Genomic DNA, 27,930 nt, shown 5'->3' with positions numbered 1-27,930 from the left:
CTTTTAAAAATCAGGCCCTTAGTCTTTAGGGCCCGAGCGGGCGGACAAGGACCACAGTAACAGTTCGGTTTAGATTGGATTGTTCACCTAATCACAGTCTAGGGGGAAGCTCGCGCGCAGCTATCGCCTCTCCCCGACGCCTGCGCGGTTGCTGCCGGGCGCGCGCGCATCCGAGGAAGCGCGTGACCCGCACTTGTTTTTTTTCGCCATTTTCAGCTCTTGAGATTTCAGGAAACAAGCGAAACCTCCCGTTGGAAACGGAGGCAAGGAGCGAGTCAGCGGCCTTTTTTTTTTTTTTTTTTTCGGCCTGCGGTTCTAATGAGGGCTGTGCGCAAGTGGCGGTCGCAGCAGGAGCGAGTGTGTGGCGCGGGCCCAGGTTAACCTGACTCCGGCAGCGAAGAGGCATCGAGCCACCAGAGAGGGGGGGAGAGGAAGAGTACCAAGGGTGATCGTCGCCATCGCCGCCCCCGAGCCCGGCTCTGAGCCGTCCCGGCGCCCGCCAGGTGAGAGCGACGAGTCGGCGCGTGAGTGGTGGAGAGCGGGCTCGCAGCTCCCGCGTCTTCCTTCTCGGAGTGTGTGCGGGACAGGATTCCCTCCTTTCCTGTCGGGAACTACCTCCCGCAGCTTCTTGCTTCTCTCTCTCTCTTCGTTGTGAGCCCTTTGGCCACCTGCTGATAGAAAGTGGTGACGCAGAAGGTGGTCGTGCTCTTCGCTGGCCCCTGAATTTCTGCCACTTCCCCCTCTTCAATATGATGCTTGCTTTATTCTTGGCGCCCGTGGTTCCTTCTTGCATTCCTTAGTTAAGAGTCCTCGTTCCTGCCTAACCGCTCTGGCTTGTTTTTTTTTTTTTTTAACTCTTCTTATTTTTAGCAGCCGAACGAGCTGTTCCTGTATGTATTTCTTTTCTGAATTTCTTTGCCGGCTGATCACAGTGCTGCCTAATTTGTTGTTACTAAATAGAAATCGGGGAGGGAAGTAATCATCCTAATCCTGGCTGCAAAGCATTGCGACTCGGCCGCCCTAAAAACCAGCCCTGCTTTTTCTGCAGCGTCCCCTTGTGACTGCCGGCTGATTATCTCCCCGCCCTGTCGAAAGATTTCGGTTTCCTTTTGATTTAAAACTGGTTTTTAGGTGTCATTTGGTTACATCGTTTTCGTCTCATCACCGGAGAATGACATTGTCGAAGGTCAGGACTGTACTGAATGATTTTCTTCAGTTTGGTACACGGGAGCATGTTTTAGCCTTCTAGGAGTATATCTTGTTGCTGTATTTTTTTTTCCTGTAAATTTTAATGTTTAGTTGTGCGTGGTGGGGAACAGTGGAAAATTTAGAGAACTATGTCCATGGCTGGTAATAAGTCATTCACAGGTTTTCACATACTATTTTATTCAGTACTTGTATTTGTGACAGAATTTCACAGCTTTAGAGTTGTAAAAATATGTATGTGTTTTGTTTTAGTGCGGTTTCGATTTGTATTTTATTTTTCTGAATGACAGTATGGGATTTTACCTTATGACCTACATGGTACTCTCCTGGGGACCCATAGTTTGAGAACTGTTGTAGTGGGGTTGTACGCTTGTATCTGAGCTTTAGGAACTTAAAGATTGGTACACATTCCTGTGGATTGTGCTTGTTTCTCTGCTAATGGGTGGAGGTGTTAGATTTTGCTTGCTATTTAGTTTGTGCTATTGCTTGAGATGTGCTCCACCCTTTTCCCTATAAAATTGTAAAGTGCATTTTCTTCAAGGTTTTCAAGAAGCAAGTGGGGAAGAAGTTTAGTTCTATAAGACTTGAGATCTCATGGATAAGCACAGAATACCTACAGTACTTGAAGGTGCTCCAAAGTACCAAAAAATCAGAATATAAATAATATAGTGGTGGGAATTAAGTAAACAGCTGTGGGAAAAGGTTATGGTGAGAATTGTGAGAAGAATCTCCAGTATGATTGTAAATGCTTGAGCTCCAGAAAGGACAGAGCGAAAAAGATCCTAGCAAGGATTGTATATTTGTTAATTCCTGGGATTGTATTCCATTTCTAGAACATGTCTCCTGTATATCGGGCTACTCTGGTTCTTCTGGGTATGGGTAGTAAAGAATGATAAACATTTTCTTCTGTGTTCTCAGTTTAAAGTGAGGTTTTAGTAGAAGCCATTTTCTTTTGAGATGTTTTGTGGGAAAACAAGGTGGTAGACAAGCATGACTTGGCACCTAAGAAATGTGCATATGTATTCATTTTGTCTGTCTCTGACACTGACATCAATTAGAGGGAAATGGCAGGTAAACAATATAAAATACATAAATGTATTGGTGGCTAGTGGGGTTCCCAGTCCCTGCCAGCAGGAGGAAAACAGGTAGAGCTAGGGCCAGAGCAGTGGGGCAAGCAGGATTCCACAGGCCAGAGCCCAAGCAGCTGTGGCTTCTGAGGCAAATAGTGGGAGAAAGCATTGGGTGGGGGAGGGATAATGGCAGGCCTGGATTTCGGCAAATGCCTACTCGCCTATGCCTAGTGAATTCTAGGAAGGCAAAATTGTGGGTGGGAGGGGGACATAAATCTGTCTCTCTGAAATCCTTGCCCAGTGCCCCTTCCTCCCAGACCTTGGCTCCAGCAACACAATCCTCGCAATGCATGGATCCTGTCATTTTTGGGCCCTGTGAGCTCAGGCTTAGTCACAGTTTGCTGTACTGTGAGCATTTCATCATGGGAGTGGAGTAGGGTGCAAGAGAGTGTTTGTGGCAAGAGAGTATGGGAGTGGATTGGAAAGGTGCAAGAGAGTGGTGGAAGTGAGAGAGACCGAGGGGCGAGTGTGATGAAAAGGGTGCAAGAGTGGAGAGCATGGGGGAGGAAGAGAGAATGCGTGGAGCGCACTGATAACTCGCAATTGGACGCGTGTTTTCGACGCGCAAGCTTTACCCCTTATTCAGTAAGGGGTAATAGCGCGTCGAAAACGCACGTCCAACCCCCCCAAACCTAATAGCGCCCACAACATGCATGTTGATGGCCCTATTCCCGTGCGATTCAGTAAGTAAAATTTGCAAACAAGCTGCACATTTTACTTTAAGAAATTAGCGCCTACCCAAAGGTAGGCGCTAATTTCTGCCAGCGCCAGGGAAGTGCACAGAAAAGCAGTAGAAACTGCTTTTCTGTGCACCCTCCGACTTAATATCATGACGATATTACCGTGTTTCCCCAAAAATAAGACAGTGTCTTATATTAATTTTTGCTACCAAAGATGCACTAGGCCTTATTTTCAGGGGATGTCTTATTTTTCCATGAAGAAGAATTCACATATATTGTTGAACAAAAAAATGAACATTTATTATATTCTGAATAGTTGTCTGGTTATGCTGGTTTGTGATGACAACTAACTGTGAATCCTGCAGGGTAAAAAAATCACAGCTGCATGCTCTGGTGTTCTGTGCGACGGACATGCTCCCAAATAAAAACTTTGCTAGATCTTACTTTCGGGGGAGGTCTTATATTTAGCAATTCAGCAAAACCTCTACTAGGTCTTATTTTCGGGGGATGTCTTATTTTCGGGGAAACAGGGTAAGTCGGAGGTCCCGAAAATTTAAAAAAAAAAAAATTGAAATGGGCCAGCGGCTCGCTGGTTGAAAACCGGACGCTCAATTTTGCCGGCGTCCGGTTTCCGAACCCGTGGCTGTCAGCGGGCTCGAGAACCGATGCCGGCAAAATTGAGCATTGGCTGTCAAACCCGCTGACAGCCGCCGTTCCTGTCCGAAAAGAGGCGCTAGGGACGAGCTAGTGTCCCTAGCGCGTCTTTTTACGGCCGGCCCTAATTTAAATAAATTACTGAATCTCGCGGGCACAGGAGAGTGCCTGTGCGCTCTCCCGCGATTTTTACTGTATCGGCCCGATAGACTGTGCATATTGGAAAATATATTTTTAAAGCAGAAAAATATTTAGACAGCTTGGGCCGATTCAAAATTTTTTTAGGTGCAAATTTTTCATTTAACCTTTTGTTTCATCTTTGCTCATTTTTGTTTTTCTTGTATCTGTTAATACTACACAGAACACCCCTTTTATGAATAAATCACAATAAACAAAGTATGGGATGTGAATGCATTAGGAATTGGAAGCAAGCAAGAAATGAACATTTTTTTAAGTGATCACATCTTTCTTCAATTTAAGCCAAGTGCTTTCCCACCTTTTGATATACATTTTCCAGAGAGGGTGCTTCAATATAAAATTCAGAGGCTTTTTTTGAGCAAGTCCTGAACTAACATTTTATTTGCATTACAAGATTTAAAAAAACAAATGATTATATATAAATATTAACTCTGAGGTTGTAAATTTAAAAATGGTTTATAGATTCAGAGATACTGGACAGAACATATAGGGGCAGATTTTAAAACATGCGCGGGCGTACATTTGTGCACATGACCCGGCGCGCAGAAATGTACACCCGGTTTTATAAAATGTGCTCGCTTTTAGAAGCTGCTAGGAGACGAGATTTAGGGCTCACATGAAGAGATGTTGCGTCTCTGATTTTCTAGTGCTGGAAAGTTTAATTCATCTTTGGCTAGGAGTTAAGTTTCCAGTGCTAAGAAAAATTTGGGTTAGGTCAGCACACCTCTGCATTAGAGAGTACTGCTAATGCCCTCATTTGCATAGGATTTCCATGTGAGGGCACTAAACAGTTTTCACATGTTTAAATGCGTATTTTGTGAGTGTAAAACTCCTTCCTGCATCAGCAATAAGATTTACATGCATAATATGTGCATTCAAATGAGAGTAAAACTGCCATCGGCTCAATGCACTATATTACATTGGCCTGTAATTTGTCTTGCAACAACTCTGCTATTGAAGATCCTTAGTTCAGGAGTGAAAGAATATATCCAGACAGAACTTTCTCATAAACTGTTCCTTTTTGAAAATGGTTAGGAATTGAGCATAACACAGTGAGGAACTTTAGACTGTGACAGTGTAGTAACCTCTTTTTTTTTTGTGATAAATGTTTTTGTAACAAGATTTAATGTAGCTAAAATTTTAAGAGCTTTCTGTATGTTGCTCGAGAATGTCCCCTTATAATAAAAAAGAACACTTTTTTTTATCTGCTCATGGGTTTGTATTCTGGTTAGACAACAAATGAGCTAAAGGTGTATAGATTTTCTTGCCTCTTTTCAGTTCTACTCCACTTTCATTACAGCTAAAGACTTGTTAGTCTGCTTGACTTCTCATATCCCACCTTACTTTTAGGTTGTAAGTTTGAGGAGAGAATAGAAGGAACATTAAAAGGTAATTAAAAAAAAAAACAACTTTTAGGAAAATGAGGATGGTAAAAATTCCTACAAGGGTCTAACGTTATGCTGTACTTCCCTGAGTGTTGGTGACAGAAACCAAGAATTCTAGTGAAAAGGTTTTCCTGGGAAGCTAAACTAGTTTTGACAGTGAAGAAATAAAGATCATTGCAGTATTATGAAATTGCACTGATCAGATTTGAAAATAATAGTCAAGTCTTTCGAAATGCTAGAATATATGCTGAAATGCTAAAAAGTATTAGTTCTGGGGGAATTCTGTGCTACTGCAGAGTTCAGAATTGGTGTTCTGCGCAGAAAATGGCAGAGGAGACACCAACATGCGAACGAAGCATGCACTGTTCGCGGCGAAGATGAAGGCCCTGGTGAGAGTGAGTTTGTGTGTGTGGGGGGGGGGGGGGGGGGAGGGGTGCTTGAGTGTGGGTGCCAGAGAGAGGGAGCCTATATGAGGAGATTGTGATGGAGTGTGCATGTGTGTGAAAGAGCGGGAGCTGGTGTGTATGAAAAAGATTGTGTGTTTGTGAGGGTGCTAGCCTGTGTGAAGGGATTGCGTATGTATGTGAGAGAGAGAGACATATGTAGCTTGTGTGAGGGTGTATGCATGAGAGAGGGAGCTTTTGAAAGTGTGTATGCAAGAGAGAGGTATCCTTTATGAGGGGATGTATATGTGCCCGAGAGAGAGGTATCCTGTATGAGGGGAAGTGTGTGTGTGTGTGTGTGTGTGTGTGTGTGTGAGAGAGAGACTGAAGGAGCCTGTATGAGGGAGTGTGTATGTGTAGTAGAGAGCGGGAGCATATGTGTGAGAGGAAGGGAGAAGAGGGAGCCTGTGTGAGGGACAGTACTGAGAACGGGGTCGAACTCTGGAAGTGGTGATAGAGTGGAAGGTGTTGAGCCTAGAGGTGGAGGGGCAAGATACTGGCAGGTGGAGGAGTTGGGGCCTGAGAGGGCAAAGTGGCCAGGGGAATAGAGGGAGAGAGGAAGGGACATTCCTACAGTGAATTTCTAGGGAAATTCTGCTCAGAATATTTAAAATTCTGCATCTTTAAGTAATAACTTTTTTCTGTATTAATTTAAAATATAATTACTTACTGTCATATTTTGACCAATATAAAGTATGTGGAATTTTAATTTTTTGTTTGTAGAATTTTAAAGTTTTTTTTGTGCAGAATTTCCCCAGGAGTAAAAGTATGCTGAAGGTCAAAAAATGTTAAGAGTCGGGGAATCACTACTAAGTGTTTTGTCTTTAGGACTCAATTTAAAGAAGTCATGATACTTCAAATAATTCAATCATATTAACATAGAGAAAATTATAATGTCAATGAATTAAGAAAATGTTATGCAAACAACACTTTCGTGACCTAGATGGAATGTGAAGGGTATGGCATTCCTGGTTGGCAAGTAAAGACTTGTAAGACAAACCCATTTATCTATGGACACCCCTACCAAGTCCAGATGAACTAATAGCTTAATATCCCATTTACATCATGATTATGAGACTTTGGTAAGGTGTAAAGGAATGAAAGGAGGGCATGCCAACACACACTGATCAAATCAAAAGTAAAAAATGGGTAAATGATTTTATAATATAATTTGCAAGAAATTGTTATTGATTTAAGACAACCCTGAAGCACAAAAACATCATTCTCCAAAGGAGTCCATATTTAATTCAAATATATGTTTATCAAAACAGATTTAATTTTTATCAGATATAAAATTAAATCAGTTATGCTCAATATTATGTTCAATATCTACCGTGTTCAATGTAAGACAAGACTATGTCACTGTTGTTTTTTGCTGGTTGTAATGTAAACCGAAGTGATAATTAATCCTGTTAATTGAACCTCGGAATATAAAAGCTATAAATAAATAAATATTTCAAGACAGTAAATCTGTAATGCATGGTAATGCCTTGTTGAGAAACCATATAGTCCTAACTATGATGTTTTAGTGACTTGGTTGTGACGTTGAGGGACACACACTACCGAAACGTTGCTGAAAATCGTAAGTTCACAGAGCACTCATAATAGGCTGCTGCCACCTCTATAATATTCATCCTGGGAACAAAACGTAAAAAGATTGATACTTATTTTTCCATCTTTTGGCTTTCTTTGAACTCGCATTGTGATTAGTCACATATAAGGCCAGTTAGATGAAAAATTTTAAACATTTTAAATCTTGATTCCTATACATAAAGTGAGAAACTGGCTAAAAAAGTCATAAAAGGACAGGTTCGGTTAATTTAAACCAGTGGTTCTCAACCTTTTTCTCATCGTGACACACCTGACAGACCACGCTCACATGGATGACACACTGCTCATTACAATTTACGACGGAAATAAAAAATAAAGGTCCAGTATTATTTTTATTGTTAAGAATGTTACAAGAAAAAGATACGTATTCTGTCTGAACAGAAATTGCATAAACAGTAAACATCCCACACCAAAACAGCACCAATTTCCAGCACTTAACAGAAACCACCTTACCTAAGAAAAGGCAACACTGAAAATATTATACCAGGCCTTAAGACACCAATACATCTCCTATTAGGAAAACGCACCAAGTCAAGCTGCTATAGAGCCCTACACAAAAACTACACGCAAGCAGAAAACCTCACCTGAATCACATGTGCTGACCTCACCTAACAAAGAATAAAGAGACCAAAACACATAACTAGAAGCATGCAGACAAAAACTGAATTGGAAACCGCAACAAGCCAGAGTCTCTGTATGCAGTGCAACAAAGGAAAAAAAGAAACATCACCCATCCTTATAAAACAAATCAAGAAATATAAAATCAGAAGCAGTAAAACCATACTAACAAAAAGAACAGTTTATTTCAAAACAGCAGATGAATGGAATATCCAATAATCAAAAACTCATAAAAAATTTCTAGATACCAATAAAATATTTCAAAATAGCAGAAACAAAGACCCAGTAATGAAAAATGATACAAACAATATTTTGCTCTGCATACCTGGGAACGTTTGATATCCAGGTGCCCTGAGATTGTTTTGAATTAGCAGGAGGGATGGTTTGTTTGCAACTTTCTCCTCTCTCTCACACTGGCTCTCAATCACTCACATATACACGTGCTTTTTCTCTCTCACTTATATAGGCTCTTAATTACACATTTACACAAATGCTGTCTATCTTTTCAGGCTTACACACACAGGCTGTCTTTCTCTCACACACAGACTCTCATTCGCATGCTTACAAACATGCTCTTTCTCTCATTTACACACAGGCTCTCAATCACATACTCACATGCTCCCTCACCTAAACCAGTTCTCAATCACACACACACTCTCTTTTACACGTACAGGCTCTCAATCATTCACATACATGCTGTCTCACTCACACACACAGGATCTCAAACACACATGCTTGCTCGTTCACTCACTCTCCCCCTCTACCCCAAACTAGCGGCAGCAGCAGCCTCTTCCACTTCTAACCTTAAAGGCAGCAGCAACCTACTTCATTTTCATCCCTCGCGGAGAAAGGAGTCCCATCGGCCGCGAGGGTTGACAATGTTCTTTGTTTTTCTCCGAGCCGCGCAACTCATTCCTCAGGCTGCACCTCTCTTCTTTTCTTCGGGCCGACGCTGCCTGCACTAGCATGGTCTCTTCTTCCCATGCATGTACCCGCTGCTCACCACTTCCTCTTCGGGGGCGAGAAGAAGAGAGCATGCCGGTGCCGCTGACTTCAGCTGTCTTGCTGGGTCAGCTGGAGACCGGGAAGTGTGGTGACACACCTGCATGTTCTTGGTGACACACTGGTGTGTCGTGACACACCGTTTGAGAACCACTGTTTTAGAAGACATGGCATTTTATGGTCTCCCCTTCGAACCCAAAGGCAGAAGTCTGGAAGACCTCTACTTTGCAGGTTTTGTCCAGTTGATGGCAGAAGCCATCCTATTTTTGTTAGATGGAGGAGGATATCTGGCACAAGATGCTGTATGTGGAACCTTCTAAGGAGATCGTAGTAGTCGCAGTGCACGAGATCCTTATGGAGTTGCTGTTGAGCATATGGGGAAAACCCCCTTTCAGTTGCTCCAATTAATAGGAAGGCGGATGTGATTTTATCTTTTTCAAAAGGCTCCCTGATTCGACAAGCGTCAGCTGCCACCCCAATTGCTTGTGGTTGATTCCGCTCAAGAAGGCCAAGTGCCTTAGGATCTATTCTTCAGTGCCTTAGGGGAAGGATCCGAGGGCCATGGATACGCTTGGGAGGAAGATGTTTCAGGGAGCTATACTCTTCATGGGCCAGTACTGCAGGACAACCTGAAACAATTGCAGGAGGTGGCTGAGCAGCTGTCTCAGCAGCAAGACACCCTTCAGTTGCTGATGCATAAGGGTCTGGAGCTTGGAAATCACTGGGTCTGCTTGACCTATGATGTTTTCGAAATGGCATAGAGAGTCTTCTCTGCAGGTATCTACTCATGTGGATTCTCCTGGGTTGCGGACCTATGATATCCTTCAGGAGGTGCAGGAAAGATGTTCTGGGCACAATAGAGAATCTCTGGAGAAAAGGTGAAGGATATGGTGGCACAAATGTGTGACCAACAGCTCTCCACTGGCAATCAGGACCTGACCTCCTCATCCAGGAGGGCCTCGAGCTGGCCCAAGGCAGTCTCTTCCATCTGAGGAGACATCCTCTGCCATCTCAGTCCTGTCAACAGCAGCAGGCACCTTGTAGCTGCCCAAGGTTGCAGAGGGCTGTGAAGCCCTAGCTAACACCTCAGCTCCTGGGGCAGGATTTTGACTTGGTCAAAGAGAGTGTAGCCAAGACCATTGTACCCATGGGAGAAGGTCATTTCAGTCCTTCGCCATGGATACAATTCTATATAAACCAGTGGCCCAGTGTAATCTTGGACCAGTGGGTCCTCACCTTTGTTGGCAGAGGGTGCACATTAAAGTTATTGAGTGCCCCACCAAATCGCCCTTAGAATCCGTTTTGGGGACCAGTAGCACATCAGGAAGTACTTATGTCAGAGCTCTCCTCCCTCTTAATTGCCAAAGCGGTTGAGCCATTCCACCAGGGCAGAGAGGATGGGGATTTTACTTCTAGTGCTTCCTGATTCCAAAGAAAATAGGGGTACTCCACCTCATCCTAGATCTAAGGGCCTTGTATACATTTCTAAAAAGAGAAAAGTTCAAGATGGTTTCCTTGGGTACCTTGATCCTTTCCTGCAAAAAGGGGATTTGCTATGCTCTCTCGATCTAAAAGACGCATACCCTCACTTCCAATGGCTGGGGAAGATCTCGATGTATCACTGATTCATGGTGGGAAAGTAGCACTCCAGTACCGCGCTCTGCTCTTTGGTCTGGTGTCTGCCACATGGGTCTTTACAAAATGCTTGGCTGTAGTGCTTGTGCATCTTTGCAGACTGGAAGTTCACATTTTGGCTGGTCAAGAGCACCTCTTGGGCAGGGGCTGAAGATTTGAATGTGCTCAACAATTTGGGTGCTGGAGTTACTAGGGTTTGTCATCAAGTACCCCAAGTCCCATCTCAACCCATCACCTCAATTGGACTTCATCTGAGCCCTGCTAGACATGGCTCAGGCTAAGGCTTTCCTGTTACGCCAGTGGGCCATCAAATTGATGACCAACGTGGTGGAGATTCAGAAGAGTCGGCAGGTATCAGTATGGCACACATTGAGGCAATTGGGCCACATGGGTGAAACAGTTCATGTCACTTCCTTGGCATGTCTCCACATGCTTCAGGCCATTCAGGATCTACGGGTCACTCTCTCTCTCCGAGACTCCTTTTCCTGTTGGCAGGAAAGTTCCCATTTGAAACGGGGTGTCCTTCCAAATTCTTCAGGTACAAATTACCATAAAGATGTGTCCACCTTAGGCTGGGGATCCCATTTAGATGGGCTCAGCATCCAGGAACGTGTCTGTCAAATCAACTTTCTGGAGCTCCGGCTGATCTGGTATGCGCAATGGGCTTTCAGAGATTGGCTGTCCAATAAAATTGTGTTGGTCCAGATAGCCAAGTAGCGATGTACTACATCAACAGGCAAGGAGGTACGGGCTCTTAAATCTCCTGTGTCAAGAGGCAATCCAGATATGATCAAGGGCCCACTCTCACTGGATAGTACTCAGGGCCACATATCTGATCGATCTGGAGAATGGAGTAATAGCCTGAGTCAATCCTTCAGACCCCATGAATGATCTCAGGACCAGGGGGTAGCATACCAGATCTTCTGACTCTGCGGAAGCCCGGAAATGGATCTGTTTGTGGCCCTGTGGAATAGGAAGCTTTCTCTGTTCTGCTCCAAGTACAGAACACACAGCAAGCTAACCTCAGTCGCCTTTGCCCTTCATTGGTGCAAGGGTCTCCTGTATGTATATCCTTCAGCTCTTCTGGTGGCAAAAACTTTGAAGTTCAGGGAGCACTTGGACTAGGAGCCTAATCCCCCACCACCTCAACTGGCAGAGACAAGTCTGGTTTTCACTCCTTAGGGAGTTATCCATCTGGAAACTGATCAGCCTGGGGACTTCCCCAGAACTCATCACTCAGGATCACGGTTGGTTGCAAAATACCCTTCAAGCCCTGTCACTCATAGCATGGATATTGAGAGGTTGATCTTGCAACCCCCTCAATCTCTCAGAAGATTTGTGTTCTCGTAGCTTATAGAAAGCCTTCAACCAGAAACTCCTACGGACTGAAGAGGAGATTTTCAGTGTGGTGTGAGCAAAAGGCCCTAGACCAGTGATGGTGAACTCTCTCTAGTCCTGAAATGCCACAAATAGACCAGGTTTTCAGGACATCTACAAAGATTTGCATGCAGTAAAGGCCAGCGCATGCAAATCTCTCTCATGCATAGTCATTGTAGATATCCTGAAATCCTGGCCTATTTGTGGCACTTGAGAACTGGAGTTCACCATCATAGGCCCTAGACCATTCTCCTGCTCAACACAACTGCTTGACTACCATCTACACCTCTCTAAAGCTGACTTCAAGAACCTTTGTTAGGGTTCACTTAAGTGCAATTGGTGCATCTAACCATGGTGTAGATGGTAAGCCCATCTCTGTACAGCCTATAGTGGTATGTTTTGTGTAATGTCTGCTTCAGTTAAAGCCTCCCCTAAGGCCTCCTGCTGTGTCTTGGAACCTCATTGTGGTTTTAGCTCAGTTGATGAAAGCTCCTTTTGAGTCACTTCACTCCTGTGATCTGAAGTCCTGATACTGAAGGTCGTATTCTTGGTCACTTTAGCACGTAGGGTTAGTGAGCTCCAGGCCTTGGTGACTTAACCACCCTACACTAAGTTTTTTTCACAATAGGGTGGACTTGTGTACACCTCCTAATTTCCTGCTTAAAGTGGTGTCAAGACTTCCTTCTTAATCAGTCCATTATCCTGACAATATTCTTTCCCAGGACTCACTCGCACCAAGACGAATAAGCCCTGTACAGTTTGGATCGCAAGAGAGCCTTGGCCTTCTATCTGGAGTGGTCAGAAGCCCATAGATAGTCCACCAAACTTTTTGTTTCTTTGATCAGAAAAAGTTTGGGATCTCCAAGCAAATGCTTTCCAATTGGCTAGCAGATTGCATCCCCTTCTGTTATGCCCAAGTGGGATTGTATCTTGGGGCTCGTGTCAAGGCTCATTTTGTTTTAGCCATGGCTCATATGTGAACAGTCCCCATGGAGGAGATCTACAGAGCTGCAAACTGGAGTTCTCGCCACACATTTCAAGTCACATTACTGTTTAGATAGGGATGGCTGACATAATGGCAGTTTTGACCAATCTGTCCTTCGAAACTTGTTTGAGCTTTAGAACCCAACTCTGTTTTCACCTAGGGCCTGTTATTTCTGTTTAGGCTCTATCTCTCCTGTTATCAGCAAAACATTGTGCCATTTGGCACCTGTTTTGTAGGTTTCCTTTTTTCTTGGGAGGGGACGCTTGTAGCTAGGGATTCACCCATGTGTGAGCATTGTCATCCTGCTTGTTCTTAGAGAAAGAGTTGTTTACCTGTAACAGATGTTCTTCAAGGACAGGAGAATGTCAGACCTCACAAGACCCACTCACCTCCCCGTGGAGTTGGGTCTCACTACGTGAGTTTTCTTATTAATTCTGTTAAGACTGAAGGGATGCCACGTGGTATAATGCATGCTTGGAGAGGCTCAGTCAGAGTTCTAGAAACGTTGACATCAATTTTCCATGCCGGGCTCCATTGAATGATGCTGTCCTCTGAGAACCTGTTACAGGTAAGCAACTCTGCTTTATTACTGACTTAATCTTCATGGTAGTTAAAGTGATGCTGGACACTGTCCGGGAAGGCAGTTGAGAGTGTTTCCTCTTACACTGTGAACAGTGGTGGATTTATAATTTGAATACCGTAGAGGAAATGTTCAAAAGGATTTACAGGTTTAAAAGTAGCATATATCATAGCAATTTTGAAAAGTCAATTTATGCCTGTAAAAAACAGTTTTATGTGCCAATTTTTGAATGAATTTAATCTCCTGTTTTTTGCCACATGGTTTAAATTTAATGAACTGGACCTGTCTTTTTATGGATTTTCAGCCTGTTTCTCATTCTTATATAGAAATGAGTCTGTATAACGTTGAAGAGTTATTTTCATCTGATTAGTCTATAAATGTGACTGACCACAGAGTGAGTTGGAATTTCCCACACTTCTGGCTTTTTTTTTTTTTTAATGTCTGCCTTTGTGTTTTGTTCTCAGAGTGAATGGTATCATAGAGGTGACAGCAGGCTGTTTCGAGTGCTCTGTGGACTTGAGATTTTCAGCAAAGTTTTAGCGACCAAGTATACAACCGAGTCACTGAAACACCAGTATTGGGACTGTGGTTTTTCACCATAGTATCACCTTCTTCCACATCAGCTTTACTGATGACTGTGGGAGAATATCAAGCCCTTGATCCAAAGGATACCATAAAGCTAAGGCCCTTTTTTTGTTGCGTGGGTTTTTTGTTTTAAGAAGACCAGATGTTGGTTATTAAGATGTTTTGAAATATGCTGGGATAAATATATAATTTTTTCAAAGTCACATTTTTATTTCACTTGTTGAAATATGTTGCATGTATGGTTCCATGCTTGAGTGCTCTCTTAGATCAATAGCAAAAGTTTTCATGTTTATAGGACTCCTTTTCTAATTATATTATAGAATTTACCCACTTTCTTTCTTTTGACTCAAGGTATAGAGTTCCAGGTTTAAATCTCACAAGATTTATATTTTTAAATTATAAGGCTTTTCAAGACTGCAGGCTCTGTTTACATGCAAGGTCTTAATTTTTTAATTATACTGAGTTCATCTGATTTTCAGAGTATTTAACATGGATTTGCTTTATTTTCACAGGATGAAAAGGGGAAGGAAAGCTAGTGACACTAACAGGAGCTCGTCGATGGAAGAGAGAGGAGAAGTTTCAAAGAGACAGAAGACTACAGAAGAATCTTTGCAAAACTCTGAAAGTTGTGATTGGGGTAATCTGCTGCCTGACATTATCCTGCAGATTTTTCAGTACCTGCCTCTTCTTGATCGTGCTCATGCATCACAAGTGTGCCGAAACTGGAACCAAGTGTTCCATATGCCTGATCTTTGGAGATGCTTTGAATTTGATTTAAATCAACCTGCCACATCTTATCTGAAAGCTACACACCCAGACTTGATTAAGCAGATAATAAAGAGGCATTCAAATCATCTGCAATATGTGAGCTTCAAGGTAACCTGTTCTTATTTTACTTCAGATTTTTATAACACTAGCAATCAGTAATTTTGGACCCTTGCAAATACTTTATCTGTAGTTTAATAGTACGCAGTTTTTACTGTGAAGAAAAGTATGTTTATTTAGTCACATGTCTGCTCTTGGTACAGAACCGACAGATCTTTCCATGGTGGGGTTTTTTTTGTTTGTTTTGTTTTGTTTTTAAATCTTAAGAGTCTTTAATGTTTATACGCAAAAGTTCCCATACTTCCTGCAGCCCTCTTCAGTTCCTTTCTGTCCATGGAACTGTTGAAGGCAGAATATAATTTTTTTCTGTCGATAAGCAGGCTGAATTAGCCATGCTGTTTGAGTGATGTGCTCTCGTGGACATTCTATTCTCTGAGTCAAAGTTCTGATTTTGCTGCACTTGCGTGGCTCTTCAGTTTTTATTTTCCGAGCTCTGGCACAGATGTGTGTTCGTTTCTCTGTGTTTCTTTAGTCTTTATTGTTTTTCTTATTTCATGCTAGCGAACCCCAGACAGCACTTTTCAGTACTGTTATGTCTGAGGAAAAAACTGGGCTTTAAATATTGTCAGTGCGGGCACATAATGTCCGTCATTGACAATCATAATTCCCAATGCATCTGCCTAGATCCTGACCATGACCAGGCGAAGTGTAAGGATTGCGGCCGCATGTCTCCTAGAGCAAAGAGACAAAGGGCAATGAAGATAGCAGGCCTTCGGGACCGGGAAGGCACCTCGTCCATTTTGAGTAGCTATGCACCCTCCCTGGTGCTCTCTGTTCATTCCTTCTTAGGTTCAGAATCTGTTCCTCATGATGTCTCGAGGAGAGCTTCTTCCATCAAGCCGAGGGGTAAGAAATACCCAGCTTCATCAAGGCCTAGGGTTGCTGTGGCACCAAAAATGCCCAAATCAGGATTGACGGACTGTCCCATAAAAAGATCTGAATCAACTGCTTTGGTGCTGTTTGAAAGATCAGAGCCAGGATGCGTCGCAAATGACGAAAATAGCATCTGAGAAAAAGCAGGTAGTGGCTGACACACAATGCGCCCGCATGAGCGCATACCACTACGCATCGCCACGCGCTTCAAAGCACGGTGCAAGGTCAGGGGCCTCGACGCACAAGCCAAGGGATGAACCCTCAGAGCCATGGCGTGCTATGCAATCTGCATCGACGCAGACACATCGTCATAAACACGGAGCAAGTTCGATGCAACCTCTTCAGCCTTTCCTCATAGGGGAGCTGTACCATCCCCCTTTATCATTTTGGTTGCCCTTCTCTGTACCTTCTCCATCGCAACTATATCTTTTTTGAGATGCAGCAACCAGAATTGTACACAATTCAAGGTACAGTCTCACCATGGAGCGATATAGAGGCTTTATGACATTTTCTGTTTTATTAACCATTCCCTTCCTAATAATTCCTAACATTCTGTTTGCTTTTTTGACTGCTGCAGCACACTGAGCCGATAATTTTAAAATATTATCCACTATGATGCCTAGATCTTTTTCCTGGTTGGTAGTTCCTAATATGGAACCTAACATCGTGTAACTACAGCAAGGGTTATTTTTCCCTATATGCAACACATTGGACTTGTCGGGAAATATTTCTTCTTTTCTTGCTCTTTTTTTTTTTTTTTTAACTATTTTGTTGCTATTTGCTTATTTTGTTTTACTTTTATTTCTTTTGCTATTTTTTAGCTTTTATATTTTGTGCTTTTCCTTCTTCCATTTTTATTTTTTGTTTTTATGAATTTAGGTGTCAAGTGCTAGGTGCCCAGGTAACCTGGCTTAAAGGATGTTTCTAGTTCTGAATGAGTCACAAACAGATCAGGGTCCTGAACTTCATGTGTACCAGCATTAAGTTGCTTTAGTAATGTATGGCTGGGTGAAAAGATCTTTGAAGTAGAAGAGCAATGGGCTAAACTAAAAGAAGTTATTGAAAGGATAGCAAATTTTTAAAGAAGTAGATAAAAATAAGAGAGAAAAGGTTAGTATTGCTTACAAAGGAGGTGGCTGAAAAGGTAAGGGCAAAAAGATTAGTATTCAAAAGCTACAAAGAATTTCAGAAAGGTGGATAGGAAGAATATCTGGAAGAGTCGTGTGAAACAGGGAAGGTAGTCAAGACCGCAAAAGTGTGAAAAAGAGCCAGTGGTGGTGGATATACAGAACACTCATCTAGGGGAGGTGGTGGAGGCCAAAATGGTATCAGAATTTGAGAAAGTATAGAATAAGTATAGTGAGAGAGTAACTGCAAGAAAGTGAAGCAAAAGCCAAAGGGTCTGTGGCATTGTAACAAGAAGTAAATTAGGAAGACTAGATGGGCCATTTTTATTTTGATCTCACTTTTGGTTTGGTTAATGCACAGTAGTTTCTAGACTGATGATGTCATTTATTTTTAAGGTGGACAGCAGCAAGGAATCAGCTGAAGCTGCCTGCGACATTTTGTCACAACTTGTAAATTGCTCTTTAAAAACACTTGGACTTATTTCAACAGCTCGACCAAGCTTTATGGATTTACCAAAGGTAAATAATTTGTCATTCCTTGGAAATTAGATGAAAATCTAGATTTGCATCTCATGCTTGCGCTCCCCTTCTTTCTCCTCTAAGCTAGGCAACAATCAAGAAGAGATGTTTGTGGGCAGCTGTTCTGCAGAGTAAAACTGGCAGGAAAGTTTTATACTGAATTCAGGACTGAGCTGGTGTGCTCTTGCAATCCCCCACAGAAACCCTACTCCCTCTTCTTCTGGTACAAAGGGAACCCATGTGGTGTGGGCAGAAGGCCCTAGATCTGTTCTCCTACCCCACCCAAAAACTGCTTGATTACCTTCTACACCTATCGGAAGCTGGCTTAAAGACTGCCTCGGTTAGGGTCCATCTTAGTGCAATTGGTGCTTACCACCACGGTGTAGATGGTATGCCCATCTCTGTACAGCCTATAGTTGTACTTTTAATGCGGGATCTGCTTCAGTTGAAGCCTCCCATGAGGCCTACTGCTGTGTCTTGGGACCTCAACATGGTTTTAGCTCAGCTGATGAAAAATCCTTTGAGCCGCTGCACGCTTGTGACCTGACGTACCTGACCTGAAGGTCATATTTTTGGTGGTGGTCACTTCAGCGCGTAGGGTCAGCGAACTCCAGGCCTTAGTGACTTAACCACCTTCTACAAAATTCTATCATGACAGGGTGGTCTTGGGTACACGCCCCAAGTTCCTGCCTTAGGTAGTAATGGATTTTCATCTTAACCAGTCAGTCGTCCTACCAATATTCTTTCCCAGGCCCCATTCACACCAAGGCGAACGAGCACTGCACAGTTTGGACTTCAAGTGAGCCTTAGCCTTCTATCTGGAATGGACATAAGCCCATAGACAGTCCACCCGACTTTTTGTTTCTTTTGTTACTAGGTTGGGCGTCGTTGTTGCCCAACAGACAATATCCAATTGGCTAGCAGATTGCATCTCCTTCAGTTATGCCCAGGTGGGACTGCATCTTGGGGGTCATCTCAAGGCTCATTATGTCAGAGCCATAGCAGCATTGGTGGCCTACTTCCGAGCAGTTCCCTTGGAGGAGATCTGCAAGGCTGCAATGTGGAGTTCTCTCCACACATTCACATCCCATTCCATTACTGGCTGGATAGGGATGGCTGATGCGACAGTTGGTTTGGCTGGTCTGGCCTCAGGACCCTGTTTGAAGGGTAGAACCCAACTCTCCCAACCTAGGGCCTGTTGTTTGGGTTCAGGCTGTCTCCCCCTCTGATACCAACTCCACTAGTGGTGTTGTGCCCATTGGCACCTGATTAGGAGTCTGGTTCCCTGTTGTGTTGGGGTGTAGCCTATAGCTTGGGATTCACCCATGTGTGAGGATTACTGTCCTGCTTGTCCTTGGAGAAAGCAGAGTTGTTTACCTGTAACAGGTGTTCTCAAAGAACAAAGGGATGTCAGTCCTCTCAAAACCAAACCACCACCTGGTGGAGTTGGGGTTTCTCCTGTTTTTTATTTTATTGTAATTCTGTTATGAGACTGAAGAGGGGGGACCCCGTGTGGAAGTGTGGTATAGGGCATGTTGGGCATGCTCAGTGTGCCTAGTTAAAAGTTTCTAGAACTTTGACATATTTTCTACATCATGCTCCATCTTATGATGTCACCCATGTGTGAGGACTGACATCCTATTGTCCTTGGAGAACATATGTTACAGATAAGCAACTCTGCTATATCAAGGCTCCTAAACAGCCTTTAGTGGTCCCAGTTCACAAAGCTCTTACAAGATCTATATTCTAAATTGTGGACCACACCAATGTCTATAACACCAGAAGTAAGAAGGATTGACCATCTAAGCTATGATAGGGTACAGTTACCTCCTGATTCTGTCATGGTGGAATCAGCATTATGTAGAGCAAAGCAATAAAAAAAAAAAATGTACTCCAGCACTCTAGGGAAAGAATGCAGACTTCTTGATAATATAGGCAAAATGTTTTTCAATCAGTGATGCTTCAGAGCTGAGTCTCTGTACATGAATTTAAAATAACACAAGATCTTTACAATATTCTACAAAAGATCAAAGATGACTCCGCAACTTTCTCCAGACCGCCAGCAAAAATTTGTCTCATTTTGTCAAAGTAGATGAGTCTTTCAAACATCTGACTGTCCATATAAAATAACTTTGATACATTTTCAAAAACGTCAGCCATTATAATAGTGACCAGAAGATTAGCTTGGTTGAAATCATCTAACCTGAGGGAAGATGTACATGACAAATTGGCAGATGCTTGCTCAGGAGACAACGTATTTGGAGATAAAGTAATTGATGCGACACAGAGCCTACACCAACTTTCAGGGAAGAACGAGTTTTACAGAAAGGAGTAGTATTACTCCGTGAAACTGCTATAAGCCTTACCCTTATTAAAGACAGCCTCAGCAACAGCAGCCATAGGTGAACCTAGGTCATGTAATCAGGACTCAAACTAAGCTCAAACAATCCAGAAATAAATGTTGAGTTTTTGACTATGATCACATTCCAGTTGGGGGAAGGCTTCCCTTTTTCTACTATCAATGGTCCCTCAGTGGGTTCTCAGTATTATCCGAAAGGGTTACAGGTTAAAGTTTGAGACTTTCTAAGAACTTTCTAGCCCTCACATCAACTTTCCAGGGAACAATCACACATAAGACAGGACCTGACGACATCACTCCTCTCCTCTCATGTGCACTAGAGCCATTTCTGTTGACAGAAAGAAACAAAGCTTTTTACTCAAGATACTTCCTCATCCCATAAAAGTCAGGGGACCTTCACCCGATATTGGCTTTAAGAGAACTAAACAAATAGAAATTCCAAGATGAATTCACTAAGGAAAACTCTAGAAACATCCCAGTAGCACTAAGCAGCAGTCACAGCACCTATCTTTGTGACTGTGAATTATTTTCTTCAGAGAGCACCTGTTACAGGTAAGCAACTTTTTTATTTTGATAGAAAATCAACCAGACTGACAGCTTTAGTCCATGGCCCAACAAAGAACCACAAACCCATCAGACATACAATATAGAAAAGAGAAAATGCCTATGGGACGTAATGTGGTCAAAATAGAGGGCAGTTTTCAAAGCCATTTACCCAAATAGGTTGAGGTTTAACCCATAACTGCTTTTCTTGAAGGAAATTTGAATAGTGGATATAATTGTAAGTGACCTGTTTGGTTTTCTTGTTGGGTTTTTTTTGCATGTTTTGCATTCTATGAAGCAGATTTCAACACATTTGTCTGCTTGGGTTTTTATTCTTTGAATATGAATCTTGAAAATACCTTTTTTTCTGCATTAACCACCTGGTTCCCTTCAAAAATGCTGGCACCCATTGGAAAACCCTGGTTTGTTATATGATGTGGTTTGTCTCACAGTGTCATTAAATTTAAGGCCTTTGAGGTGGCTGTTGAAGAGTGTTGATCCAGTTGCCAGAAATGTGATCTGATTATGGTACACTGTACTGCACTAACAAGAGGCTTCTGGTCATGTTGGTCAAACAATGCATGATGTTTTGGTGGAATATATTCTTCTGGGGGTTATAAGTATCACAAAATAGTTACATACTATCTTTCACTTGTATTGTTTGTTCTGAAAATTGTGGATGGGAGGGATGTTATGAATGGCAAATGAAATAACTACAAAGATTCTTCTTTCTGCATTAAAAAAAAAAAAAAAAAGGAAAATTTACTCACTTTTTTTTATTTTTTCTTCCTAGTCACATTTTATCTCTGCACTGACAGTGGTGTTTGTGAATTCAAAATCACTCTCCTCACTGAAGATAGACGATACGCCTGTGGATGATCCATCATTGAAAGTCCTAGTGGCTAACAACAGTGACACACTCAAGCTGCTAAAAATGAGCAGCTGTCCTCATGTTTCTCCTGCAGGTAAGTTAATAGCTGTTTTGTGTGCAGGTTAACCTATGCTCACACAAATCTAAATACAGACTTTTAATGTTATGTAAAGTTACTGTATATACAGTAGCTGAATTTGAATCAAATTTTACTGACCCACTTCAGGGGTGATTGATTTGTGTATTAGTATTGTACTTAAAGATTCCCTGTGGTGACTCTTCTTCCCATTCTTTAGTTGACAAAGGGTGCTGTACTGTGTTCTGGGCAGCGCAAGGGAGAAAATGACACAGTGTAAAAGTGTGTGTGAAAATTACTCTCCTCGTATCCATCAGTGGATTTTATTATAATGCATTGTCAGTAAATAAAAGCTTTTGATAATTATGCTTTTATATGATAGAAAGATGCATTTTTTTAAATCAGATATGGATTTCTTCTTTCCCCTCTCCTTACTTCATTTTATTTACTTCCTCATCCTTTTCTGTCCCTTTACCTTTCTCTCTTTTTCTGCACACTGTGTTCCCTTACCATTTGTGCTTCTCCTGAATATTTCTAAACATTTCTTCTGCTATCATTCCATTGTCTTGCAGTCAGTCAGAGCTACACTCTAGTTTTAGTGGCAGGCAGGAAAAGTGACTTGATCAGTTTCACAAAGAACTTCCCTACCTGATCTAATAATGCTGCTAGCAGTTAATTAAATAGCAGTGAGCCGCTATTACATGGAAACCCAGTACAGATCAATATTTGTGTTTGTTCAAAAAGAGAGATTATTATGGTAATCCCTTTCTGGTTGACTAAAGCAGCAAAGTCATAAATTAATAATTCCATTTCATGATATTTGAACCAATTCAGTTCAAATTGAAGAATATTGATTATATTGATGTCATTCAGGTTTGCAGTTGCACAGCTAGTTTTCTGAAGGAAATGGAACGAAATCTGATTTTCTGTTGGTTGTGAGGAGAAGTCATAAATTAAGCAGCAACACATTGTTGGCAAAACTGGAATATGTTGATGCTGAGTATTAATTGTAAATCCAACAAATCTTATTACTCTGCTGTTGGGCAAGACTTCATCTAACATAATTAACTAGACCCTGGCTGTAAGACCATAAATTTTTCCAACTGTATTTGTAGTGAGAGTTGTTATAATAGTGTTTAGGTTGCTGCTTGTTTAATTGTTCAATCTGTTTGATGTAATTTTCTGTTCCTTGTTCTGTGTAAACCGAAGTGGTATGCACTAGTGCATGAACTCCGGTATATAAAAGCCTTTAAATAAATAAATAAATAAATCTTAATGGCACATTGGAGGCCTTTATGCCACTTAACAGTTTGAGAGCAATGAAATTTACAGGTTAGCTTCTACTTTTCAACTTGTTACAGATGGCTCTGGCAAAATATTCAAGTTAACATGGTTCTTAGACCAAATGTATGCAGACATCTCATGGATACTCTAAACCAGACTTGCCTTTGCAGACTAAGGTATAGAGTTGAATCCCTTGTAGAGAAATATTACTTGCCGTCTCCAACTGATATGGTCTGTTGGTACCATGCTCAGAGTGTATAACTGAAACCAGAAGTTGCATTATAGCACGCCGTGCCAATTCAATCTGTAGTCTCCTGTCTTCTGTTCATTTCAAGTTGAGAGAGCTTATTCGTCATTTAAGAGATGTGCAAAGCAGCACTGGGGGTTCTGTTTAGCTAATTGTTTGTCCATTTCGTAAAGTTTTGTGAAGCTACACTGTAGCATTTGGGGAACTAGATTTCCAAACAGCTATAAATCTCACTGAGAGACTGCTATGCTACATCCCATAGGTCATACCTGCTGGAGAGTGTAATAGAGTGGAAATTTCCCTTATTTCCTGTTCTGTTACTCAGAATATTCATGTAGGAGTTACAGTGCTTGTTTATATAGGACTTTGGTCTGTCTAGTATATATTACTATATAGTACTGAAGAACATAAAAATGCACCTTTCATTTGAATTGCTGGAGAAGTGCTTAGAGCGAACAGAACTGCAGCTAGTAGAAATGACCAAACTGGGTGCTAAGTTCAGGTTTTGTTTTCGTGCTTTTGCACTTCTTAGTAGCACTGCCTAAGGTCCTGGCTGATATAGGAGTTAATAGAACAAAAGTTGACAGTAAAGAAAATTGCCATTTATACTTTATAATAAATCTGCATCTTAATTGCTTTAGTCCAGAATAGACTGACATGGCTTTACTATTTTTCCTCTGATTTGCAAATGAAACACCTTTAAATTAAACTCTTGCTACATGTCAGCTGTCTGTCAAATATGTAGTAAAGTTTGAAATGCATGGAGCTTGGTACAGGTGCAGAATAAACCTGGTGTGATGATAAAATTGTAATACTGCTTTAGTTGGAAGCACAGATTTTAGTTATTCACCTGAACAGTGCTTATATTGGGGCTTCCCAGGCCTGTCCTGGGGACCCCACTGCCAGTTGGTTTTCAGGATATCCACAATAAATATGCATGAGATAAATTTGTATATTGAGTCTCCATGGTATGCAAATTTCTCATGCATATTCATTGTGCATATCCTGAAGGACCTGACTGGCTGTGAGGTCCCCAGAACAGGTTTGAGAAGCCCTGTCTTATATCTTTTTAGCCATATCCAATGGTATGCATCATTCCAGTTACAAACTGTATATTTTTAATGACATGGAAGATCAAGTTTTGATTCCTGTAGTATTTTTATAGGAGATTAAATAAATAATTAAAAACAACAACTTTTGAGGAAAAAATGGTAAATAAGCCACAGAAATGGATTTCACATTTTTTTTCTCTGTAATTCCACTTGTGAATTGGGACTCCATACATTGATTTGCATGTGTTTAATTTACTTATCCCCAATACAGAAATCAATACTCCTACAAGATTATCCTAGCATTGTTGCTTGCTGCTGGGAAGTTCTAATACTAGGTACCCTCATCTTTATTGCCAGAAGCTATGATTCTACTACATGGATGTTCCCAGTTTATTTGCCTTATTCATGAACAAATGCATTGTGCCTATTGGAAAGAGATCAGTCAGAAGTTTTTCTGTATTTTATAGAGCTGACATTATTTGGTGTTTGTGGTTAGATTTTTTTTTCATGTATAAAAAGTATTAATATAGGAAATATTTAGTTAGCATTAGTTAACCATTTTGCCTTTGTATAGTTTTTTTTTATATTACATGGTACCTGACCCCCGATCCTTGCATATATTTTAATGATTTCTTTAAAAAAAAAAAAAAGGGTGTCTAGTGACATTAGAACTTGTTTTGAGGAATGTGTTGACCATATAGTTGATAATACTTAAAGCTCTATAAAATTGTCAGATTGCTTCTACTTGAGAGGGGAATGCAACCATAAATGTGTTCTGTTTGTGATTATGCATTAGCATAAGGTATTGTAGATTGGCATTTGTAATAGTACGAAATTGATGTATTTGAAAAAAGTGAATCGAAATATGAAAGTGTTTTTTCCCCATGTGGTCTCATTTTGCCTTTCTGATAGAATATGCCATTTGTCAGAACGTTGAAGACAATTAACACAAGTAAATGTTTTTTGAAAATTGCTACGATAGTATGTTACATTTACATATGCAACTTCTTAGGAAATTCATTTGAAAGATGTTGTAGCAATTTTTTGAAGCCCACTTTCACTAACGTGCATTTACACACACAAAACCCAGCATGAAAATTACCCCCTTAAAGTGTTACATAATTATGCACTGCAAATGTGAAAGGAATCTGTCTAAATATGTAAATAATTATTTCTTTCTCCTTTAAGGTATCCTTTGTGTGGCTGACCAGTGTCATGGCTTACGAGAGCTAGCCTTGAACTACTATCTGTTAAGTGATGAGCTGCTGCTTGCTTTGTCATCTGAGAAACACGTCAGGCTGGAGCATCTTAGGATTGATGTAGTCAGTGAAAATCCAGGACAGACTCATTTCCACACAATTCAGAAAAGCAGCTGGGATGCCCTTATCAAGCATTCTCCAAAAGTGAACTTGGTCATGTACTTTTTCCTGTATGAAGAGGAATTTGACCCCTTTTTTCGCTACGAAACACCAGTCACACACTTATACTTTGGGAGGTCAGTCAGCAAAGAAGTACTTGGCCGTGTAGGGATGACCTGCCCTCGGTTAGTCGAGTTGGTTGTGTGTGCTAATGGACTGCGGCCATTGGATAAAGAGCTTATTCGCATTGCGGAGCGCTGTAAGAATCTGACTGCAATTGGATTGGGTGAATGTGAGGTCTCCTGCAGTGCCTTTGTGGAGTTTGTGAAGATGTGTGGTGGCCGCCTGTCTCAGTTGTCTATAATGGAAGAAGTGTTGATTCCTGACCAAAAGTACAACTTGGAGCAGATTCACTGGGAAGTGTCAAAATATCTTGGTAGAGTCTGGTTCCCAGACATGATGCCCACTTGGTAAAAGATTTTATAGACCTCAGACTGAATGGCATTGTGATAAAGCACCTTAAATATGAGCATACCATATAAATACATTTATTTACAATTTCTGTGTAAGTTCAAAGCATTGTTACATAGAAAACATATATTGTGTGTTAAAATTTTTTCTTTAATCAGAATGAACATGTGTAAAATAGATGCACTAAGGACCAATTTTGTAAATAGGTATACGTGACAAAAAATCCAAAATACATCTGTTCTCGTTTAGTTTATTAGAAATAATTAAGTGCTTTAGTAGAAGTTAGCATGAAAACAAATTAAGTTGCAGAGTTTTGTAGTTAAAAGCTGAAAAGTATATTTGGTTAATCAGTGACTGTTTAGTAGTAGTAGGGAATATTGAACAGCAATTGATAGGTTTATATATCAAGTTGATTGGTTTCAAATCGATATGGAGTACAACAATCTAGAATACAGAATTTGTTTAGATTTGCATAAGAGTTAACAAAGTCTAAAAGCCATGCAGAACTGAATAGAGCAATAGTCTGTCAATCTAAAAATTGTAGGAGCAATTAAAATGTTACTTAAAACTTACCATGTAACATTTCTATCCACCCATTTGTGAATTTATAATACATGTGAGTGAACAGTAGCTAGAAGTTACCAGATTTTATTTTCTATGCAGTTTTTTAAAGTGTAAATTTGACCTTTCTAGAGCCTTCAGATCCATACATAACCTGTTTTAAGGTATTTATACAGTTCAGAAAGAAGAACTAAAGAATGTTTATTTTGAGCAATTAATAGATTCAAACGTTTTCTATAGTTTCATAGTATTAAATTAGATTGGTATGCATTGGAGCATGCAACTTAAAAATAGTGTAGGCATGTAACTGGAGAATATTGTACAGAATGTAGATTGAGCTGTAGTCAGGGTACTAATTAAACAAGATTAGTATGACCCATAGAGGAATATAAAATTAGGAGAAAAGTTAGTTTTAAATTTATGTAAATTTAAATTATGTACAGTTACTTTTGTAAATGCCTCATTTAAAATGTTTGTATATGAAATTTCAAACATTTGGATTCTTTTCTATGTTTTAGCTTCTGATCACTACACATTATGATGGTAACTTTTAAACAGGCGCGTGGGCACACACATGCACAAGTTTTCTGGCTCACGCTCAGGAATGGGCTATTTTATAACGTGCATAAGCTGAGTGTGAGTAAATCCCGCTTTCACTGTGTAAATCGGGGGGGGGGGGGGGGGATTTTAAAAGCCATGCTCACCAATGCAATTGGCCATTTTCTCAGTTTGTTCCCAGTTCGCTCAAGTAAGGGATAGGACTTCCTAACCTCTCTAGTTAAATGGACTCCCTTTCTCCCCTGTTAGCCCTGACCCTTAAAACCTCACAGATTTTTTTTAGTTACATGGCAGGGTATCCTGGCGCGCGCTTATGTGCATAAGTATTTGCGTGCTGGTTTCATTGAGTAATCCAGGAATGCCAAGACCATACCCATGCCCTGCCCCTTTTTTGAGAATTTTTTTGTGCGTGTAGTGGATGCCTTTTAAAATCTGCTTGGCATGCGCTGGCATGATTTATGCATGTATCTCCCGGTTTTTTGGTGCGTACCGTGCTTTTAAAATTCACCTTTATTTTGTATAGTGTATATGCCACACTGTATAGACATATAGTACATGTTTGAAAATATGACAAGTAGAAGTTGAGTTTGACAAGTGGAACTGAGTGTAATATACATTGAATCACTGCTTCAGTCTGGTATTTATCAAATTCTAAAAGGATAATATAGTTTGTGCCGAACTCCTTGCTACTTTTCAGATTATATAGCTATTTCTAATTATTGAAGGTTTAAAAAAAAAGTTGTTTGTTTGTTTTTTTGCATATGCTGAATGCCGAATGTATTTTTTTTTGGGGGGGGGGAGCTTTTAGTATTATTAAATAAATAAGGACATATTTATGTTTATAACTATATATTTTGGGTGAAAAGTTGCTCGATGGACTGCACAGTTTTAATAAGTGAAATATGTATTCAGAGCATTTGTAATTAAAAATTGTTCTATTGACTGTCACTAGACAGATTTTTTTGTACTACAGTCTATTTATGTGAAGTATATTTAACATTGTAGTTTGCTTTTATTTGTAAAGAGATGTTGTACTTAAAATCATTGTAAAAATGCT

The 27,930-nt window shown here is 40.9% G+C and overlaps 1 protein-coding gene across 2 annotated transcripts; it reads left to right on the top strand.

Moving 5' to 3' along the window:
- Positions 1 to 205: 205 nt before the first annotated feature.
- Positions 206 to 27,930, top strand: FBXL3 (F-box and leucine rich repeat protein 3). 2 transcript variants are annotated; one of them, XM_029603036.1, is made up of 5 exons: positions 206 to 503; positions 14,602 to 14,965; positions 17,371 to 17,493; positions 21,189 to 21,360; positions 25,114 to 27,930. In XM_029603036.1, the coding sequence occupies exons 2-5, from the start codon at positions 14,603 to 14,605 to the stop codon at positions 25,755 to 25,757; spliced, it is 1,302 nt and encodes a 433-aa protein (XP_029458896.1). In that variant the 5' UTR covers positions 206 to 503; position 14,602; the 3' UTR covers positions 25,758 to 27,930. The 2 variants fall into 2 exon arrangements, with proteins under 2 accessions (XP_029458896.1, XP_029458897.1); XM_029603037.1 differs by lacking the exon at positions 206 to 503 and adding an exon at positions 1,054 to 1,186.

This window comes from Rhinatrema bivittatum, chromosome 5 (genome assembly GCF_901001135.1).
Source record: "Rhinatrema bivittatum chromosome 5, aRhiBiv1.1, whole genome shotgun sequence".
NCBI classification, from domain to species: domain Eukaryota; kingdom Metazoa; phylum Chordata; class Amphibia; order Gymnophiona; family Rhinatrematidae; genus Rhinatrema; species Rhinatrema bivittatum.
The sequence above is the reverse complement of the archived record's forward strand: the minus strand, read 5'-3'. Positions and strand labels throughout refer to the sequence as shown.